At 33.4% G+C, this 21,309-nt stretch overlaps 2 protein-coding genes across 4 annotated transcripts; one reads left to right on the top strand and one right to left on the bottom strand.

Annotated features, from left to right (window-relative positions):
- The first annotated feature begins 471 nt into the window (after positions 1-471).
- On the top strand, positions 472-10,041 carry LOC125505557 (run domain Beclin-1-interacting and cysteine-rich domain-containing protein-like). Its single transcript, XM_048669558.1, has 10 exons — positions 472-1,043; positions 1,775-2,696; positions 3,349-3,744; positions 5,757-5,870; positions 6,546-6,720; positions 6,883-7,062; positions 8,154-8,336; positions 8,587-8,769; positions 8,930-9,086; positions 9,190-10,041. The coding sequence occupies exons 1-10, from the start codon at positions 876-878 to the stop codon at positions 9,382-9,384; spliced, it is 2,673 nt and encodes an 890-aa protein (XP_048525515.1). The 5' UTR covers positions 472-875; the 3' UTR covers positions 9,385-10,041.
- Positions 10,042-12,869: 2,828 nt separating this feature from the next.
- Positions 12,870-20,894, bottom strand: LOC125505558 (G2/mitotic-specific cyclin-B3-like). Of its 3 annotated transcripts, none has more exons than XM_048669559.1 (9): positions 20,739-20,894; positions 18,287-18,336; positions 16,676-16,963; positions 16,153-16,442; positions 15,145-15,406; positions 14,951-15,088; positions 13,904-14,152; positions 13,674-13,848; positions 12,870-13,298 (listed from the first exon to the last, which is right to left on the bottom strand). In XM_048669559.1, exons 2-9 carry the CDS (start codon positions 18,323-18,325, stop codon positions 13,138-13,140), a joined length of 1,602 nt encoding a protein of 533 aa, XP_048525516.1. In that variant the 5' UTR covers positions 18,326-18,336; positions 20,739-20,894; the 3' UTR covers positions 12,870-13,137. The 3 variants fall into 3 exon arrangements, with proteins under 3 accessions (XP_048525516.1, XP_048525517.1, XP_048525518.1); XM_048669560.1 differs by having other exon boundaries at positions 15,145-15,385; XM_048669561.1 differs by lacking the exon at positions 18,287-18,336 and having other exon boundaries at positions 20,739-20,890.
- Positions 20,895-21,309: the final 415 nt, after the last annotated feature.

Genomic DNA, 21,309 nt, shown 5'->3' with positions numbered 1-21,309 from the left:
ATGATAATAAATATATGAATATTTACTTCGTTATTCATTGATTGCTAATCCTACAAACCTAACTACTAGATTTAAGTAAAACGCTTTGAAAACCCAGTAGTCAAAAACAATTAATTAATTAATTGATTTAAAATAGTGGATTTGGATGGCCAATACCCTACATGTTGAATTGTATGTCAGTTTCTTAAAATTGTATGTCAAACAAAATTTCTGAATACATTCGGGTAGTTTGTAATATTACTGGGAGATAATAAAAGAAAATTATTGATAAAATATTTTATTGCATCTGTTAATTATTTCTTTTTTGTTGTATAAACAAAATATGCGAAGCAACGTTGACCAATAATTATGAAATCTTACTGTCAGTACAATCATCAAAGCAATAATAATAATTACACGAAATGTGACGTAACATTGAAGAAGAGTTGATCACACTATAGTTGTTATGACAAGATTAATTAACAGCATACAGCACTGAGCAATCGCGTTTTCTTTAATCTTTCTTAACAATTCTTAAATTTATGCACATCCGCTTTTTTTTTCGCTGAATGTGCTTTATTTGAAATGTACTTTAAAGCAAAATTAACACGAAATGAACAATTAACAAGAAGTCGAATAGACATAAATTACATGAGCACCATCGACCGCATCTTTCTGGTGACGTCACGAATCCTTGTTTGCGGCCTGTCTTACGAAGCGGGACATGTCGTCTTCTTGTGATGAGTTTTGAAAAAGAAGAAGACAATAACAAACCCAAGTTAATCCCCCAGTCAATAAAGTGAACTCAATATGAATAATACATTTAACACAATTTTACTAGTTTACTTGTCTGCCTGCATTTCAACTTTTGGTGCTACCACGTAAAATCTTTAAGGATGCCAGAAGAGGCAATTTACAAACAATATCTTCAAAGCTTGAAGAGCACAGTAGAAGGATTGCTAGTGTCCCAAGTTGCCAATGTTTGGTCTGTATATGGGGGATTAAATCGGCTTTATTTATGCCTGGAAAAGATATTTCAACATGGGTGCAAAACCACTTCAGAGGTAGTTAAATTAAATACTATTATTAGGTATCTCTAAGTTTTTGTCATCGCCGTTTCTGCATTCCCTGGCTCACTGTTAACTTTTCACCTATCTAGGCCTTTTCTAACTTTAACTCATGAATTTCTGCTGAAATGGGGGTTGTTGTAGTTTCAACATTAACTTATCATTTAATGAAATCATCTTATCAATAAATATCGAAGAAGGTGGTTGCAACTCTTTTGTTATCTCCTATCCTCTCTGTTACTCATTATGTCTGATGAATCGTTACTGGCAGTGCTTGGATAAAATGAAATATATTTGGAAATGGTTCTTACGTCGAAAGTCAATGCAAGTGTTCTACTGACTGTTGTTAGTTTGTCCTACTTTACAAACCTATATCGGTTCTACTGTTTAAGATGATGCACTCATTCAAAATAAACATTTAAATATACATATCTATAAATAAAAAATACATGCATAATGAATAATTATTTCTACCATTATAAAGATGTAGGAAATATGAATTGTTCCTTTATCGGCTCTTTTGATAAAAACATGGTGTCCAGTTCCATAGACGTTCTCCTACGGTTTATGTAGCATATACTTATTCTATTCCAGCAGTAGCTCTGGCTTTCTGGTACACTACTGTAGATAATGTTTTCTTCGAGTCTAGTCACAATGCAAATAATTGTTCATAAAATGATAATGTAAATTCAATTAGCTGTACTCAGAAAATGTGGTTTTGTTTCTAGGAAGGCTGTTTCTATGACTTTATCCAGGGCCTCGAGTGGCTCCAACCAGAAACATCTAAATCGTACTTTGCCCTAGACTGTGAATATCGTCCCCATGTACCTGCACAATTAAAGTGTGACAAATCATTTATTTGGTTGTACAGAAGCTTGGAATCTCATTCCATAAGTTTTAAACTATCATGGTTATTAGATGATTCTCACTTGCACTCATGTTATGAGTCATGGGCATTCCTGTGCCAAAAGGAATATGCCGAAGCCACTTTGATATGTTTGAGAGCAGTAGAAAAGAATCAAGCAGGTTTCTTATCAGACATCAATCCCTCCCTGTTCTTGACAAATTGCCATTCAAAAGAATTTGTTCAGATTCACCGGCGAACCTCATCGTTTCCTGATAATCGATTCAAGTATTCGGGAACTAAACCTAAACCGAGTGCCTTAAATAATGTAGGTGATATAGTTGAAAATGCGAATTCAGCAGCTAGGAGACAATTTATAGGCAAATTGAAGCCTTGGTCTAGTTTGCCTGCTTTGCCAATAGATAGTTCCGTTAAAGCCGCTAAAAGGGTCCGATTTGAGAGCAAAACAACTCCAAATACTCCAATTCACACAAAGAAAATATCGCCAAGTGTGCTCAAAGTAGATTATAAAGCCCTAGAAGCAAAAATACCTAAAGCTAGCCTAAAAAAATCTACGGGAAAATATAAACTTAGTCCAAAACATGTAAAGACCATTTTAATTAACAACAGTGACATAGTTGAGTTTACGCCTCCGTTAAGCAGCAGTCAGAGCAGCGGATTCGCTCATGAAGATGGTGAGAGCCACTGTTCTCCAAGCACTTCTTACGAGAAAACTGAGAAACGTCGAAGGTTTTTTTCACAAAGTCCGCTATCTATGATGGATTATAGTTTTCTGCCGCAGCAAGGTGAGAAAGAAGATTTAGAATACCGAATGGTCAATTTAATTAATATTAAAGTACATTCTATAAGATTATGACCCAAATAGAGGTCAGAATAGAGGGGTAAATAAAATAAAATTGCATTTTTTTATTGCGACTCACTTTTGAAGGTGTAAGCGAAGGTCGCATTGGATATTCAATTAAAGAGCAGAAGACAAAAAAATGTTCCTGAAAAGGACTAATTATTCAAGGAATAGAAATTCATTTATGGAGTGTTGTACATTAAACATTCATCAGAGACTTAATTTTAGGTATCTCTGCTTAAACCTATCGAATAATTTGTTACTTAATATTTTCATTTGTTGTAATCGAAATAACGTTACAATAAAAACTCGTTTCTTTCACAACTGTGTAAATAAGTAAGTTTAGTTTAGTTAACTTTAGAAAAAAACGCAAGTTTTTTATTTAAACATCTGAAAGAAAAACTCGCTAAACATCTTGAAAACCATAAAGGCAAAAAACTGCAACATTTTATTATTTTTTTCCACACATTCTCTTATATAATGGGTCATTTTTTTTAATATGTAGCTCAAATTAAATGAACCATCCGGTATATCTTCTAATTTATCTTTCCATATGCTTTCGTGTTTAAATTATGCTGCATTAAATTTTATTATAGGTGAAAAAGATTATAGCAGACATCAACCAAAAAGCTTTATTGAAGACGGTGGAATGAGTATTCTACCAATGTCGACAGGACAAGGATACTTTCCTAAACCTATCAAAGGACAAAGTCTCACCTCCTACTTAGCATCAAGCAAACTCGCATCTAGTCACGCTGAACTCGACAGGGAAAATGCACATTTCAGTGTTTCAGAGGCCATAATATCAGCTATGGAAAAGCTAAAGTGCCAATATAAAGATATGAGTTGTCGGAATAAATTATTGTCGGATAGTGACGATAGTGGCGATAGAAGCACCGAGCAGAGGATTCGTCGAAGAAGAGGACAGCATATCCCGGATCATCGATGGAAACAGATGTCTGCTTCTTTATTGAGTGATGGACGAACTGATAGTAAGTTGATCAAATAAGATTTTGTTTTCTTTTTGCGTTATTCAAATAAGTTACAACTGTGTTTGGAGGCACTATGAAGTGGAGCAGATTTACTGATAATGAATACTAAGATATTTTATATTTTGTAAGAACACAATTAGGAACTTCGTCTCAAATACAGAAGTTTCTCAATCATCTAACTGGCATCAGTTGTACTGTGAATATAGTTTATTTTATTTGCCAATTAAAATACAACACATTGCAACTGTGAAAAATCTGCTCTGGTCATTTTTCAAAGCGGAAATTTGCCACGATTACAAATGCAAAAAATAATATATTAGCAATGTAAATCTGCTCCGATGAACGAAGAAAGCTCAGAATTTCGAGTATTTTTCAGTTTGGTAATTACTTGAAAATATCTAGTGCACTTTATGTATAATCGTTGGTCTTAATTTCTTCAATTTGTGATGGCTGAATTGCAACTGCAATTCAATTTGTGATGCTAAATTTGCAATTTATTAATTGGTCCACCAAAAAGTGCATAAAATGTTTGGTTTCATCGCTTTAACAGATGTTTTTAACTCTCTAATGTGTCTCATAAACCACTTTTTGATTTTCGTTGTTATCTTTTATATGTTTCTTATCGGATTTTCTTCACTGCCACAATTCTCGATAAAAAAGTCACCCACATTTATTCGTTTGTTAGTCAGACAGATATTGAACCGCTTCCACTGAGTCTCACAACTTGCTTCGTTTTGTAAGTTATTGACGCATAAAGGCCGAAGGAAAAGTAACATAAACCCGACAATTTATTATATGGTGCTTTAACTTTAATATAATATATTCAGTGTGTATAAAGAAAGGATAAGATTCGATTAAAATTTACTTTCAGAAATATAATCCAACATGTATTTTATTATTCGTTAGTGCACTGCACATTTTTTGATAAAAAAAACGTGTGTGTATGTGAGCACAAAGGGTGTTTTGAAAATTAAGATACGATCTTCAAGTTGAAAAATTCTAATGGGAGCTTTCGTTTTTTTTTTTGGATTCTGCACAAATGTTTTCGTTATGGAATTTTAATAAAATTGCGTTTTTGTCAAGGAAATTAATCAAGACACAATAAATAGGGTGCAGCACAAGAAAGATTGCAGTTTCAGCAATTAATAATTAAATATTGCTCCTTTTTTTAGCAGCAATTTGCTTTTTAGCAACATAATTTTTTTAATAATTAATTTTTTATTCCAAAATCTCAATGCAGGCAAGTTTAATTGTTTCTGTAACTTTGAAACGCGATTATTCTATAACCTCTGGACAAAAAGCAACAAACTAGTAACTAATGTAAAGATAATTGAACGCCCTTTAAAACGATGTGCCACTTGACCCCCATTCCCATTTAATACTATCAGGGTGACGTCTACCCCTTCTCAGGGGTTGAAACAAGGGGGCTAAAAAAATAATTATTTAAAGTGTCCCCTTACAAATAAAATTGACGGGTCTTTCCGATTTTTCATATTTTTAACTGCAGGAAAGATATTAAGGGTAGAAAGTTTTCAAACTGACACCCGGTATATTAATTTACTTAATTGGTTTACACTTCAGATAATTTATTCAAATAAGTTACGATTACCTTCTAACATTTTATAAGTATTTTTCATGATTTTGAAAAATTAAGGTTATTTTTTTCATAAAAAAATATTTCCTTTTAATAGACATCTGAAAGGTTGGTTGAACCAACATGGACAACAAGTAGTAAGGTCGTATATTTAAAAAAATATGATATGGGAATCCCAGGCCCTGGGCTGGTTCATAAATATTATAAGTTTGGTTTGTATTAATGTAATAAGTCAAAGTTATAGAATTTTGTAAATAAATACGTACTCATTTTTTTTTTTGGAAATTAACCACGTTTAACGCCGAAAAACCCGATTTCTAATATTTGACTGGAATTGAATTGATGACTGGACTTGAATTGAATTTATTGCAAAACATGTGCCTATATGTCGATTTAATAATTATTTTTTATATGTTAGCGGCTACTACAGTCAGTCCCAATTCCACACCTACTGACTGCCCTTCGGAATGCAGCTCTGAAGAAGTAGATGATTTGGAGATTGATGAAGCTAACAATCTAAAGGAAAATCAAGGTAATTATTTGTAAAATTTGGCACGGTTTACTTCACTTTAAATTTAATCAGCAATATTTTTGTCGATGATAATTTAATATACAGGGTGATTCACAACCTTTTGGACACAAAACAGTGGCGTCTAGAGAACCTCAAAATAAGTCGAGTTTCCATTAACTTCTTTTCTGAAGCTCGTGGTTACGTTAAAAATTTGAGCAAAATATCTCATAAACTGTAGGAGTTAAAGAGAAAATACCAATATTTTTTTCAAACTTTAACACCCTGTATCTCAATAGCCACGAGCATAAGAAAAAAAGTTAAATGGAAACTCGACTTGTTTTGAGGTCCTCCAGACGCCCCTGCTCTGTGTTCATAGGTTGTGAATCACCCTATATACTTGAAACTTGAAAATTGTGTAACTTCGACCAAAAAAAACATGTCAAAATCCAAAGCAAAAGTTGATTACTTTTGTTTTTTTGGGAAAACTGGCTAGAAAAGTTGCGCGTCAATACTGCATTATCTGGACATATTATCGTCTGTTCAAGAACGCTCTTTCAAAATATTGCTGTACGTAGGAGAGTTCTAGAAAAACCAATTAAGTAATCAGTTCTGGAGTGTGCTTTTTTATGTAAAATTCGGATTTACCTGAGTTTTTAAATATTTTAGCTGTTTCTAGCATTTATTATTTGTATGCAGGTTTGTCAATGTCCATGGCATCTCTGTATTCTGATGCTGATATTTTGCGGAAACCTAGAGGCGCACCAGATGGAGCTTCAGAGGTGGCTACAGTAGTTACAGCATCAGATGTTCTCAGTGCTGAAGGCGTTGCTCTCTCACTACTTAGTAAATTTAATGAGAAACATTTACCGAAGTAAGTGGAAATTGCAAATTTCTAAAAAAAGCAAACTAAGTAAATTGTTGCATTCGCAGTAAATTTCAAATCGAACAACTTTTAATTTAATTTAAACACCACTCGGTATTATTTGAACAACTTAATTGTATCCGTGGATGTTTTACACTGTTCTTCTTCTAGAGCTTCCGATTTAGAATGGTTGGTATCTGAAGAAGAAGCTCCTCAAGCACTGTTACCATTGCCAAAAAGTTGGCCCGTGAATCCTGATGGCCATGAGCAACTCGTAACCCCACTACGTGGTACAAGAGATTGGGCACCTCCAAGACCTCAGATAGTATTAACGTTACTTCCATCACCATCGTAAGTGAATTTTTTATTTTTATCCTTCCCAATATTTTGATTTGGCGATAAAATATTGTCAATGTTTTTCTAAGTTTTTGTTTTAAATGGGATCGTTCTAAGAATCATCCAAATTAGACTCTCAGAGTTGCATGTTTTGGTTCATTATATAATTTAGCATACATCAGGAAAGTTGCTGGAGAATAAACATCAATACAGGGTGACCGAAATTAGGTTGTTTACTCCATACACTAAAACTTTGGTCGCACGTCATCAGTGACGAAATTTGACTACCAACATAAAAACAATTATGCATGAAATTTGTGTGATAAGTCGAATCTTTCTTTTTGTGTTTAGGACATTGGAGAGCCTCAAGCAATCATAAAATGCGAAATAATTTTAGAATACAACCGAATTTAAAGMGATGTTGTTTAAATAAACAATATGAACTTTTTATTTTAAATTTTAATTTAATTTTAAATATGAACATAAATATGTTCATATTTAAAATTATTAGGTTGGTGAAAATTACAATGCTGAAGAGTATTCTTCGGTTAAAAATATCACAAAAAGTTCATGTAAACATAGCTCTCTCCACAAAGGCTTAGGTTACAGGATACGTTATATTTTTTTTCATTATTTTAGAGTTCCTTGCGTTTGATGATATGCTGTTTTGTAAACATACTAAACTATTAATGTTTGCATCAATAGTTCGAAATCATTGTAAGAATTCAGAGATAGAGTACTTTTTTCTAAGTGCATGCTCACCTTTACATGCGCAATGTATGTATTTGCATGAACAATGTATGTGAAATGCACAATCATTTTAATTGCCGTTCTATCTCGCAATGCAAAAAATGGCATCTATGCGACTTGAACCTCAGTAAACTCAAAAATATTTTTTACATATACACCACTATTCCATTTTTGGAATCAAATTTATTTTAACCAAGTCGTAGCCGGGCACCGAGGTAGGTGAAAAATATTATGTCTTCTAGATTTTACTAATAGGGATTTTTTCAATTATAGACTTAAAACTACTTATTGTAATTGATTATTAAAACTACTACTGATTATAAACAAAAAACCAATTGAAGCGAATCTATTTTCAGGCGAAAAGAAATAATGAACAAACAACATTTCAAATGTGCTGGTTGTGGCATCGTAGTAGCGGAACAATACGCTTCAAAATTTCGTTATTGTAATTACTTAGGAAAATATTTTTGTACCGGATGCCACAAAAACCAAGTAGCGCTAATACCAGCACGAATCTTGTATAAATGGGACTTCCATCGGTGAGTAATGAAGTATAATATAACTGACTTAAGCCTAAGCTATAGAAGCTACCGATCTCAGCAGAACAAATCATTTTTTACACCTTTTTGCACCTTCCAGTTGTTATTTATTTAACGTGTTTGCCTGGGGCTTATACATATACGTCTTTGTTCCGTTTCGAATTAGTTAATTAATTACTGAAATATAATAATATGAAAATATTGTTCCCCCCGGATATAACTATACTAGTAATCAATCTTTGTGTTTTAGGTATCCAGTATCCACATTTTCTTTTAAGCTCTTGGAGCAAATGTACAGTGATCCATTATTTCGAATATTTGACTTGAACAAAAATATTAGAAAATTTTCAAAGAATCTAGAATTTATTAGAAAATATAGAGTGGGTTTATTTTATCTTAAGGAGTATATTTTTACCTGCCGGTTTGCTGAAACGTAAGTAATTCAAATTTGTTACTTCAATTAAAATGCAGTTGTAGAGTTGCCGAATATGCTCATCATCCTCTCTACATTGTATTAAATATCTTCTTCTAATCGAAGTTTGATATTAACAATTGCTAACATGAACACAATTAACCTTAATTGAAACTTGTAGAGTGCAAGAAAGACTGGAGAAGGATTTGCCCCCATACTTTTTATCGAAACCCGATGAATATTCCATAGATGATCTAGTCAATATAAAAAATGGCGAACTGAAAACAAAACTGAAGTTTTTAGGCGAAATTTGCCTTAGACATACATCCGAATGTAAAGTATGTATTGTTTGCGGAAGCTACTTTCCTAACCATCATGGATAGATGCTAAATGTTCTTATACCGCATAGAACAAAGCGTATTATATTCCAAATAATTTTAGCTCTGTCTCGCTCGAGGATACATTTGCGAATTCTGCAACGCGAACGATATAATATTTCCATGGCAGATGCGAACGGTTATCAGATGTTCACAATGTTTCACATGCTACCACTTGAAATGTTGGGATGATGCGGGAGATGCTAAATGTCCAAAGTGTGAACGAAAAATGAAAAGAAAAGCCGAAACCGCTAGTTAATAGCAGGTTGAGTTTTCTGAGATGTACTGCTTGCTTCACTCATTTATAGTACAAGAAACAAATGTAAATGTAAATTTGTTATTAAGAAATACATATATTATATTGCATCTAGTCTTCTGCTATTTTAGCAGAGCGGAAACAGATCGATGTTTTTATTATTCATAAATTTATTTTACATGTGTTACGAACAAATTTCATTCGTTTTTGCAAACTTATTTGTATGGCTTCCCTCTTCACATTTCATTCATTTTTAATAATGAAGTTTCACGATTTAACCGTATATAATCTATACACAATTGAAAAACTTTAGTTAAAGCGATAACGTAGTAAAATTGTGTAATTTCGTGGGCTTAAAGCTAAAACTGAATTCTAAAACACCAATTTTTGGTAAATAAATGCACTACTAAATTTGAATCATTAAAAGTCATTAAAAACGTATTTTAGTGCACCTGTTTGTGTGGCTGTCAGCTTTTTAAAGCAAATATTTTATTTTTTTAAATTACTTGGTCAACAAATACGGCAATTTTGGACTTTAGCTTTAAACCCACGATTTATCAGGATTATTTCATGACACTGTATTGTATTTTACTTGTTCTGCTTACTTTCCTATTATTATTCGTTGCCTAAATAGAATTTGCCATATTAATACAGTTAAAATCATCGTTTTCTTTTATTAATAGTTCAGTTCTATATAAATAAGAGTGTTTCCGTACCGACGCAAATACCAATACCAATTGGTCTATGTGGGTCCTCCAGACATACGTCTCTCAGCCACAATTTTTTTTTGCTTATGCTCTTACCTTCACCTATGAGCTGCTATTGTTCACATTCTTCTTGGCACATAAGGTAAACGAATTAGACCGTTTGCTTTACTTTGAAGATTCGCACCAGGTGTGCTTGAATGATCATTCTAGACAGCGCTTCTGGTTTGTCGCTCATTTAGATCGTCAGCCTTTTATTAATGGTTTGCGAATAAGACTTATTTATTATTTCTCGACTAATTAGAACATGACCTTTTACGAACTACAATTTTTTATTTTTTCGAGTGAATGTGTAGTTTTATATATAAATGTCTATAAACATGGAAGGTGGTCGATAAAATTAGCTTACCTTATATGCAAACTGTATTGAAAGTAAATACATTATCTTCAAAATATGGGAACTATGCGATATAACATTGACAAAATTATTGAATTATTAGCAAGAAATCATCATCAAGAAAACAGTAAGAAAGCATTATCTGAAATATTCGCGGTGAGATTTAGCCTCTGTGTTCATAAACCGCTTAGTGATGGAAAATAACTCAAGTACCATTGAAACAATGTTATTTATTACAACCATCTTTATTACTTGGAGTCAATTTTATAACAAATCATTTAGAGATGAAAAACGAACAAGCTACATTTACAAAATAGATAACAATTAAATGATTTATTTTTATTAATTAATTCTATTGCATTTACGGTGCAACATATCAAGTTCAAGTATGGCTAGTATATAAATTGAGCGTCGAAACAATAATTTGATGAAAATTGATCACAGAATATAATTATAACCTTGACAATATAACCGTAATGGGCCGAAAAAAATATTTAATGTCACTTTCAAAAGTGGAGTTTTAATGAATGAACACCATAAACTGGTTGTTTTTACCAGCGACTACCTAAATATAATTTTAATTTATCCCACTTATTCCTGAAAACTAACTTGCTTACTCAATCTCTGTATCCTATTTCGATATGCACAAAATGTGCTCGAACTTTGTAGATCTACTTTCCATATCCATTGTGAACTTTCTGAGCAGTCAAGTGCCACGGTTTTCGAAAATTCTTGATTTTATAACAAACACATGTTGGGCATTATTACATTCCCGCGGAACGAATTAACATGAACATATTTAAAAGAGAGGATGCTAAGATGCAAAATCTAGTGCAGTAAATTTGTTAAGTATTGATAGGATGGATATGGGCTTGGAAAATGTAAAAAATCTCCAAAAGGATTGATAATCTCGATCTGTGTATATACGAGGGCGGTCCCATAAGTACTTAGCCTTGCTGTCCAATGGCGCCACTATCGCAAAATAAATTTACTATCGTGTAGTACATTCTCGTAGACGGCTACTGTAGAAATTTCAGCCGAATCGTAATCGTAGTTTTCTTTGAAAAAAAGAGCAATATGGGTCGGTCATTCGATTCTTACTTCTGGAAGAAAAATCACGAAGCGAAATCAAAGGCGAAAAAAACTTCGATAGCGCGACTGTCAAACATTGGATTAAAGAGTTTCAACGTGTTTCTTTCTCGTCGGTTTTTGATAAGCCACGCGCTGGTCCCGTGCTGTGGGATAGCTGACACAGTAGGGATCTCAAAAGACCCCATGGGTCATATCCTGCATGAAAAAAGTGTCTGCGCGATGGGTGCCGCGTTTGCGGACAACAAGCGAAACCGTGAGACCACTTGAAAGCAGTGTTTGACGCGGTTTAAGCGCAATCCAAAGGAGTTTCTGGACCGTCGACAAAACATGGATCCACTAGTAGACACCAGCGATCAAGGAACAGTCGAAACAGTGCGCTTCACCCGGCGGACGTGCTCTGAAAAAGGTAAATACTGTCCTATCGGCTGGAAAGGTGATGGACACGGTTTCCTGTGATTCACAACATGTGATCTACATCGACTATCCGGAGAAAAGAAAAAAAGAATCACAGGGATATATTATATAGATTTATTGAGCTGATTCGACGTCGAGCTGCAGAAAAAACTTGAAGGAGTGCTCTTTCATCACGATTACGCACCGACTCATACTCAGTTTTCTCCAGATTTGGCCCCGTGTGACTTCTTTTTATTTCCAAACTTAAAAAAGTTCTCGCCCAGCAGAAATTTCAGTCGAATGAGAGGCTACTTTGCAGACGTTGAGAAAACGTATTTTCAGGCGGTTTAAAGAAGTGGGAACATCGCTGGGTCAAGTGTATCGAATTGCCACTTTTCCAAAATTTTCGTTTTCTTTAAAGCTAAGTACATATCGGACCACTCTCGTAAACTATTAATTGTAAATTTCAGTTATAATCAAAACAAATATAATAAATAAAATAAAATTTGAGCTAAAATGTTTAAAATTTGTTGAAAAAATATCATTGAAATGTATGAAATTTGCAGCAAAACAATGAATTGAAGTTTAAAATACTTATCTGAAAACACAACAACCATACAATCGTACTTTGCATATTGAGAATATCATTGACCATTAACACTGAACTGTCTAACCCCGAATCAATTCATCAATGATATCAAGAATGGGGCCTTCGCTTCCTGTATAGTTATCTGTTAAACATTGAAACTTATTTTCTTTATTTTGTAGGTCTAAATTTTCTTAAAACTATCAGTATATTAACTTAAAAACCAATTTGATGCTTTCCACACTCCTAAGGGCCCATAATACACCATTAATGGCAACAAAGGGTGTTAAGAAAATCTTCAAACATACTTGCAATATAAGTCAAAAGTTCGGCAGAGCTTTTATTAAATTGTCATATCGTCTTGCTTCCGGCTTCAAAAAGTTACATATGCCAAAATGATCAGGATTAAGCCTGAATAGTCCTTATTCTATTGGATGTGGTGGATGATTACAACAAAATAAATGTTAGATGTAACAAATACCTGCATAAGACATTCAAACAAATACAAAAGGTAGTACAGGTAAAAGGTAAAACAATTTACTTGAGTAGACACAATAAATATGTATACATGTACACATTATGAACTAAAAGAGTTCTTGATCTTCTAGAAGAGGTGTATAAGCTACTTCGAAGAAAATTTTGTGTGAATATTTATTTCTTACTGTCATAATTTGTTCTTTTGGGGGTTTACTAATACACTTATTTAACAATAGAACTGTACTCTTCAGGTCATTTAACTTGTAACCTGAAAAAGATGGACACATGTTTATTAATGCTTTTAAACTTGTTTGATCATAGTTCGTTCGTGCATTAACGAAAAAAGTTTGGACACTAACCCGCGTATGTGATACGGAGCAATGTCTGTCTCATGATACAGAAATTTTACCTACTCGAAAAAAATAAAACTCCGTATGAACTGGTGCTTAGTTTGTACCAGATATTAAAAAGGCCAAACGTTAGATACCAGGCACACATCTTTTTATCTAACAAGCACGTTTTGTACTAATTGCAACGTTGTTAAAAATCTAATTTGATTCTGTTCTAACCTGATCTATTTTTTTCGAATTGATAATCTCTTTAAAAAAGTAAAACGCCATTAATTGTAATTTTAAAAACTCACCTGTGTAGAATTCTAGTGTTGGCGTCCATTTGCTGACAAATTTCATCCTTAGAGCTAAGTATAGAGATGCAGCAGCTATTAATGAGTCTCGAATATGAATGGTATCATAGTCCATTAAACTAAATTCCAAGATATATCTTGCCAAAGTCAATATGTTCATTGAAGTTTTCGAACACTGTAACAATACGTATAAAAATTATGTGTAAACGATTTTTAGATGTTGAAATTACCCTAGCAAAACGCCTTAAAAATCTATAACTTATGGGAATCCCTAGATTGAAGTCAACTACTCTCAGTAAACTTATTTCCATTTTGATAATTTCCTTCCTAGTGTATGCTCCATCACACAGGTACAGGAAATCGTCAATCAACGGCGGGAGTCGTTCGTCGAACTTACTGGCCACAAACATTGCCGTTGCTCCCACTAATTGCAGAGTTTCTTTAGACACTAGTATTCGGCTTAAGTATAAGTCGACAAGCTAAAAATATTAACTAAATTAATAGTTTTACTATCTAAATAGGTACATATTTCAAATATATAAAATTTATATAGCAGAAAGTTCTAATTAGATCGATATCGATATTTATACAGAATGATCCAGGAGATACGAGAGATAAAAGACGCTGATGACTTTTCTATGCGAAGAAAACCTATACTGACTACTAAACGAAAGTAGACTTGGGTTAGCTCCTGCGAAACATAAAAATGAAATTTATTTCATACTATCAAACAATATAAAGATATACAGCGATGTAAGAGTGTTAAATCAGTTAGATACCGGCAGCGATAATCGATTAGTGAAGGCTTGCTTTAGAAATAACGCGAAACTTGAAAGAAGGAAATTGATTCCAGAATGATAAATTTGCTACTGCCGAAGTAAAAGAGAGCAGAAAAGATGAATATCAGCAGGAGAAAAAGAAATTAAAACCAGAACTCACTAAACAAAATGAGCATCAATATAATTCCAAGTAAAATAAAAAGTAACATTTAAACAGTTACCAAAAAGTTATGTGAAAACTATACAGTAAATTAAGCGCAAACGCAATTGATCTCATAAAAGTAAGACGAAAAATCAACAAAGACGCCTATAATTATAAACCTCACAGGTCGACGCCCTCAACCATAAAGTGATTTTAAGAGGGGTTTTCCAATGTTTTTTTTTACGTCGGTTTAATAATAATAGTTCTCTTGACAAATGCAACCTGCGTTACACTTGGAATTGGGGCAAATTCAAAATATGAATTTGTTTCGATTAAAACCTTAATACTATACCAACCTTAACACCTAAGTAAAGTGTTTCATGGTTAAGTTCAAAGCTTTCCTGAATCTCAACCATCCAGTCTACCAAAAGTGTCCTCATCCACTTTGTGATGCAAATTTGAGTGTCCATGTAGTTTGAAATTGGGAATGTTAGCTGAAATAGATATAATGTATAGACACTCTTCCCACAAACTTGTCGGAAATAATTACCTCTTTCTCTCGATAGTAATGAAATATGTCTTTAGCGTAATGAGATACTTGATAAACATCATCGTAATTCTCTTTATCATAGTCTGTAACTCCTTCAGGTACTTCCTTATTGTCTAGGTGGAGTTTGGTTTGGAGCTGATGAGTCACAAGAGAAATGTTTCCCGACGACTTTCCAGCTTCTTGAACTTTTGCGGAGGCGATTGCTGCCGCGGCCGATAAACGTGTGACTGGTCGCTTTGCACTGAAGCATGTAGAATCATTACTAAAAGGTATTTGGGCAGTCAATTTCTGCAATAGTTCTCAAAGCAAAAATTTAACTTGGCTGTAAAATTCAAATAATAAGAGCGTAAAATTCAAGTAATAAGATCAATTAATTTACAAATATTGGAATGGAGCATTACAATATCTAATAAGTTTTTTGCTAAACTTTTGCTACTTTAATTAAGAATTTTACTAGGTAAAAAAATTATTTTCAACGATCTACCAGCTTTAACATTCGGCAACTAATAATTTCCATCCAACCTTACAAGTCAGTAACTAGTCAGTACCTTAGTCATAAATATACGAAGAATAAAGAATGTTAGAAACTTCTAGAGTACGAATTATACAGGCTGTCCGAAAAAGATGCGCGAAAAACACTTAACGATGCAACTCAAAATGAGTGATAAATTACACAAAAACTTACAAAGCGTTAAAGTTTTAAAAAATTATTACAAATAATGAATTCTAAGTGCACTTGCTTCCATGGCACGCTCTGTTAAAACGTTGGAAATAATTAAACGTGCGTCGTCAGATAACTAACAAAAAAGTTATTTCAAATTTAAAATTTTTTTTACTGTAACGTCCTGTAGATCCGTTATTATTGAGTTTTCGCAAAAGTGTGAACTTGTCACACTGATTTTTCATGTAGATTTGCCTCGTTAAGTGTTGGTCGCACCTTTCCCGTACACCATGTATATTTTTTAGTATTTCAAATACACCATTAGTTGGCGAAGATGCGAGACATACGTTTCCTCCAATGCAGTGCAGTACAAAGTTTCGTCATCTTTTTCAAACTCATTACTAAGTCTCTTCTTGGTAGTCGCAGCTGGTACACAGTTTTTCTTATTTTCTTTTGGTTTTAAAGCAGTCTGATTGGTGCAATTGGTAACTTGCTTAACTGCGTTTCTCGTAACTATTTTATTGGCAACTGGAGCGGGCGGAGGTTGCGAATTTTCATTTTGCTTCTTCTTTTGAACTGTTCTAACGGATGGTAGCACTTTCGACTGCACTGTCACTCGTTTAATATTTTTCAGTACCTAAAATGTATAAATATTACAAAGATAACAATAATTCGATTTTTGTAAATCTGTCGTTTTAAAATGATTTTATCATTGAATTTGTTCGAGTTCGTTTGAGATGAAGCAAAGTAAGGAATTACAGTTGATATATTTAGCTTGCTTCATCCTCTCAATATTTTTATTCGATTTGAATTCAAAACAAAATAATTTGCTCTCTAACTCTTTATAAAAAGCAAGCCCCAAATAATCACCTTGTTATCGATGACTTTATCGTCATTGTTTGTTACATCACCCAACGCACTTCGTTTAACCACTTTGTTTTTGATAGGGGAACAATCAGCTTTTCGTTTTCCTCTAACTATTTTATTTAGTTTGTCAATTCCTTTGCCAATGTGATTAAAATCATTTTCTAAACCATGATTGGCGGTTTTGCGCCGTGTCGCAATACCGTTTGAAACAACTTTGTTCGCTATCTTTGTGGGTGGCATAATTGAGCGCAGATTTGAATTAATTTTGTAGTCTGATAGACGTAATGGAATCTGTAATCAAAACAATATAATTTAACAATAAAGTAATAATTGTATCCACGACCATTATATTGGGAGGGTTTAACACGTCTGTTCTACGTAGAATGCAGGCCTCCTCACACTAAGGTATTAGAATTAACAACAAATAAATTACTAAAGATTGTCATAGCAAAATTTCCGAAACTCTCAAGTTTTCAGTCCCACGTCAATATATTTGGCCAGAACGAGATTTTGTCAAATCTGCCCTTTTCCAAAAAACTGTTTTTTTTTCGGTTTTGGCTTGGTCGTGGATAAAATATTAAATTACTTATTCAGGAATTAAAATCCTATAATCCCCTCGAAAAAAATATAACTATAAGGTAACCTTTGGCTGCGCCTCGAGTATATATTTCATCTCGTGGATTTAAGGTCAAATAATCTCAACAGGTGCCTTTACACTTACGCTCTTCTCGTGTGCGATCGGAGCGCCACGTTCCAGTCGCGCACGAAACAACGCTAGCCTAAAGAAAAATACTGGAGTACGCGAAAGTTGCACGTTGAACCCTGCAGGCTTTGCGTTGCGTTAACGAACTGCAGTTTTGCACACATTTTTACACAGTGCGATCACACGAGCCACTTCAGTCTGCTTCAGGTTAACGTGAGCATCTCAGAAGCGCCACCGAGAAGCGCTGCAGAGTGGCCAGCATTTGAACCAATGTATAGCTATCAGTGGCGCTTCTTTTTGACGCGCTTCTCGGCGTTAGTCAACCACTGTACGCCACAGAAGCGCTGCTAAATCGGTGGTCCGGACTTTTACGCGCTCGTGTGAATAGCTCCATGTAAAACAAGCGCTATCGCCGCGGCGTTCCCAAACCATGCGATAAGAGCCTAAGTGTAAAGGCACCAAATATAGAATTAACAACTATACTAATATGTTGCTATTTAGTAAAACAATATAAATATACAATGGGAGTTAGTAAAACAACGTTTTGATGTATTATACTGAGTCAGATGAAGATGATATTAATTGAAAAATGACACATGAGCTTCTAGCTTCTCACTAATAATAGCATTGTAATATAATATAGTATTCAATTGTATTGGCATTACGTCATGAGACACGGAGACCTAAGTCATACGATGACCAACAAAGAACCATATAAAACGAAAATTTCTCAAATAGCAGAACGATAAATTATATTGGGTGCAATTTCAATCATGTGCGGAAAAAAAACTTCGATTTTCAAGTTATCAAAATGTGAACATCAATTGAATTCATTGAACTATATTTGACTCAGTATTACATCGTTTACGGGACATCTAATAAGTAAAAAATGTATTAAAATTTAGTAGCACCTTTCTAATTCTATCTGGATGAACACCGCCGGCCTGCATCGATAAAGTATCTGCAAATAAAGTGCGGATAGAAATTAAAGCGTTAAATTAAAACACACATTAAATATTAAATATCAAGAACGGTATTACCTACTCATTTTTTCCGTGATATTTAGATAGATTATGCACGATAGCTGTAAATACTCAATAGAGAAGTACTTTCCTTCAAATTACCATAGAAACACCGGATACTTAACGGCAATCATCAGAAAAGCTTGATCGTGTAAAACGAATGGTCATTATTCATTATTCGTAATACATACTTAAAAACTTAAGCCAGTAACACTAACTATCAAAAACACGATATTTTAACGTGAATCTCTGAATACAGTTAAGGGACGGCCATTTAATTATAACACAACTACCTGGGTTCGTTCTAAATTCGGGTACACAGCTTTATTCAATCCTCATATTCACAGTATATCCTATATTTTGATGTTGATTATAATTTGATATATCTTGCTCTCAACATAAAACAAACTTTTCAACTAAAAGTTGTAAGATAGTTTCCCAAGTTTACAAGTTTCATATCTAAGTAACAGATACTATTTTATTATATTTATTATTATTAGTCTCCAAGTCTGGTTTCACAGTACGGATAATTACGATAAAAACTTTTTACATTTTTATTGTTTGGAATTTTTACATCGGAACAACACATAGTGTTTAAATATTTCTCGTTGTTGAAGTGTCCTGATCTAATAGAGAATACTGTTTGTCTAAGTCTTTGCCTCGTGTTTGCTGTTCTTTCCCTTTTCGGTTATACATATACATATATGCGAACAATATTTTTCAAGCATGAACATTATCAAGAGTAAACTGAGATTGATGAGAACTTGGAATCATGCCTAAACCTGACTTACTCAAACTTTCCAAGGAGATGCAATCACATTGTTCGTATTAATAAATATTAAGTATGAAATTTAGTTTTATTTAGTGCACTACTTATTTAGTGTAATAAAAGTTTACTAAACAAGCAGATTTGGCTCCCAATTTTTTAATTGTTGCAGTGTTCATATTTGAGTTTAAGACCCGCAACACACATTTTGTGCGTTGCGGGTCGTTATTGCAGTAAGTAATTTTTGCAGATTACTATATTTTAAAATAATTAATTGAACACCAATTACTTGCTATAAGTTTTTTATGTGTTTTGTGCTGACTGTCGCGCAATCCCCCGATAACGTCCACAATAATAAAAAAAATAATTCACAGGTTTCCTCGAGAATCAAGTTCTTTCGTAGTCACTTTTTATCTAATTTATTTTAAGTTTAATTAGCAGCATTTGTTAGACTGTTGAAACTTTGGAAACTCATAGGGTGTAGGTTTTAATTGATTCAGCAATGTTTGTAAACGCAAACAATCATGAAAGTTGTAAACTTTACTATTAATTTTTTGAGCGTCAAAAAGGGAAAACGTGTATGTGCTTTGTTTGATGCCACATAAGTGTAAGGGAAACAAAAAAGTGAAAAGAACACATTTTATAAAGGGTGAGATACACATTTTCAAGGTCCTATAACCTTTTTGTATTTGCCATTTTAAGTAACTAAATTTGTTGCTTTCTTCATTAATTCTTATTTATTTATTTTTTACTCATTACAATTGTTGCAAACTGAATAAATATAAATAAAGTAAGCGCTTAATGAAAATACCTATTGCATAATGCTATTCTGTGCAAAACGGCTAAACCATCCAACAAATACATCTAAAAATAAACAAGCGTTAACCGCTAAACAGCAAATGAAGTAATGAGCGTAGAAATCTATAAACTTTGAACAACAACTCTGATAACACTTTCAATGCTCTAGATAGGTATTTATAACCCTCCAATGTGCATGGTTTGCATAACACTCCGGAGTACAATAATTATAACTTGCAAATATTACGAGCAATGTGTGCAACATTTGCATCATAAAATTAGAACTTCACATTAAAGCAGTTATATGACGGAAGTACCATGGCTCTTTTGAAAGTTGACTGACTTGAAAAACATGTAACTAAAACCAGTATTTATTCAATTATGGATACTTTCAACTTCGAAACCGTATTCCAGGACTAATTTGCAGTTCGTTTAATGATGTGTTTATGCGAAATATGAGGGAACAGATTAAGAAATGTTTCAAATAAGAATAACGGATATCCAAAGCCCCAAAATGACATCCATCAACACACCCAATTTTACCGCCGAATTATCTAATTAGATTTAGATTGCACATGTTTAAGATGCACACTAAGTACAATGAGCATTAACAAAAACCTCCAACTGAACCAATTTTCAAAGATATTTGAAGAATAAATACTTTAATAGAAAAAACGCATGAGTTTAAGGTTACCCGACAGCTTTTCTCAGATAAGATAATTTTATGAATGAAAATACCAAAAATAACATAAATAGTACATTAATACATCCACTTACGTGTAAACGTTGAATGTAAAATATATTTTTCTTGTAAAAACTGGTAGAAATATCACATATAAATTAGTTACACACCACTTGGATACCCAGCCATTGAAAAATCTTTAGTAACCGTCTTCGCGTTCAACTGTTTTGAAGCTATTTCATTGGCTATTTTCGTTTCCCTCCCTCTGATTGGAGGAAAACGTCGTAGAAGGGGACGCCAAACGTCAGAATCCTAGCGAACAGTTTTTGAAATAACAGGAACAGATGTTTAAAGTGTCAACGGCATGGCATTGCTATCAACGTTCTCTCGGATCTATAAACAAATCGCAGAGTTCTGTTTACTCTCATTTAAAATGAAGAAAACAATTTCGATGTTAACTTCAAATTATAAAAATTTTTGCTCTCAGAAATTTACTCTTCCACAAAAAAGCATTTGTCAAATTGTGACTTGGCTTGAAATGCATCTTGATGATGCATCTTTGCAATGCGTTGTCATGCAATATGAAATGCATCTCTGACAAATATTTTTATGTAGTAAATTAGGTTTTGTTTGRCACCGTTTATTTTCCTAAATATGGTAATTAAA

This window comes from Dendroctonus ponderosae, unplaced genomic scaffold (genome assembly GCF_020466585.1).
Source record: "Dendroctonus ponderosae isolate FM_Combo_2020 unplaced genomic scaffold, Dpon_F_20191213v2 Dpon_F_20191213_88, whole genome shotgun sequence".
NCBI lineage: Eukaryota > Metazoa > Arthropoda > Insecta > Coleoptera > Curculionidae > Dendroctonus > Dendroctonus ponderosae.
This window is presented reverse-complemented; position numbering and strand designations above follow the sequence as displayed.

What these genes read in the sequence shown, in the direction of transcription:
- LOC125505558 (XM_048669559.1), bottom strand. Translation starts at nt 18,325, where the DNA reads ATGCAGGCCGGCGGTGTTCATCCAGATAGAATTAGAAAG. An exon ending in CACTTTACTTAGGTGTTAAG is followed by an intron (nt 14,153 to 14,950) that starts GTTGGTATAGTA and finishes TAATATTTTTAG; the next exon opens with CTTGTCGACTTATACTTAAG. An exon ending in AACACTAGAATTCTACACAG is followed by an intron (nt 13,299 to 13,673) that starts GTGAGTTTTTAA and finishes CATCTTTTTCAG; the next exon opens with GTTACAAGTTAAATGACCTG.
- LOC125505557 (XM_048669558.1), top strand. Translation starts at nt 876, where the DNA reads ATGCCAGAAGAGGCAATTTACAAACAATATCTTCAAAGCTTGAAGAGC. An exon ending in AATGAGAAACATTTACCGAA is followed by an intron (nt 6,721 to 6,882) that starts GTAAGTGGAAAT and finishes TTCTTCTTCTAG; the next exon opens with AGCTTCCGATTTAGAATGGT. An exon ending in TATAAATGGGACTTCCATCG is followed by an intron (nt 8,337 to 8,586) that starts GTGAGTAATGAA and finishes TTTGTGTTTTAG; the next exon opens with GTATCCAGTATCCACATTTT.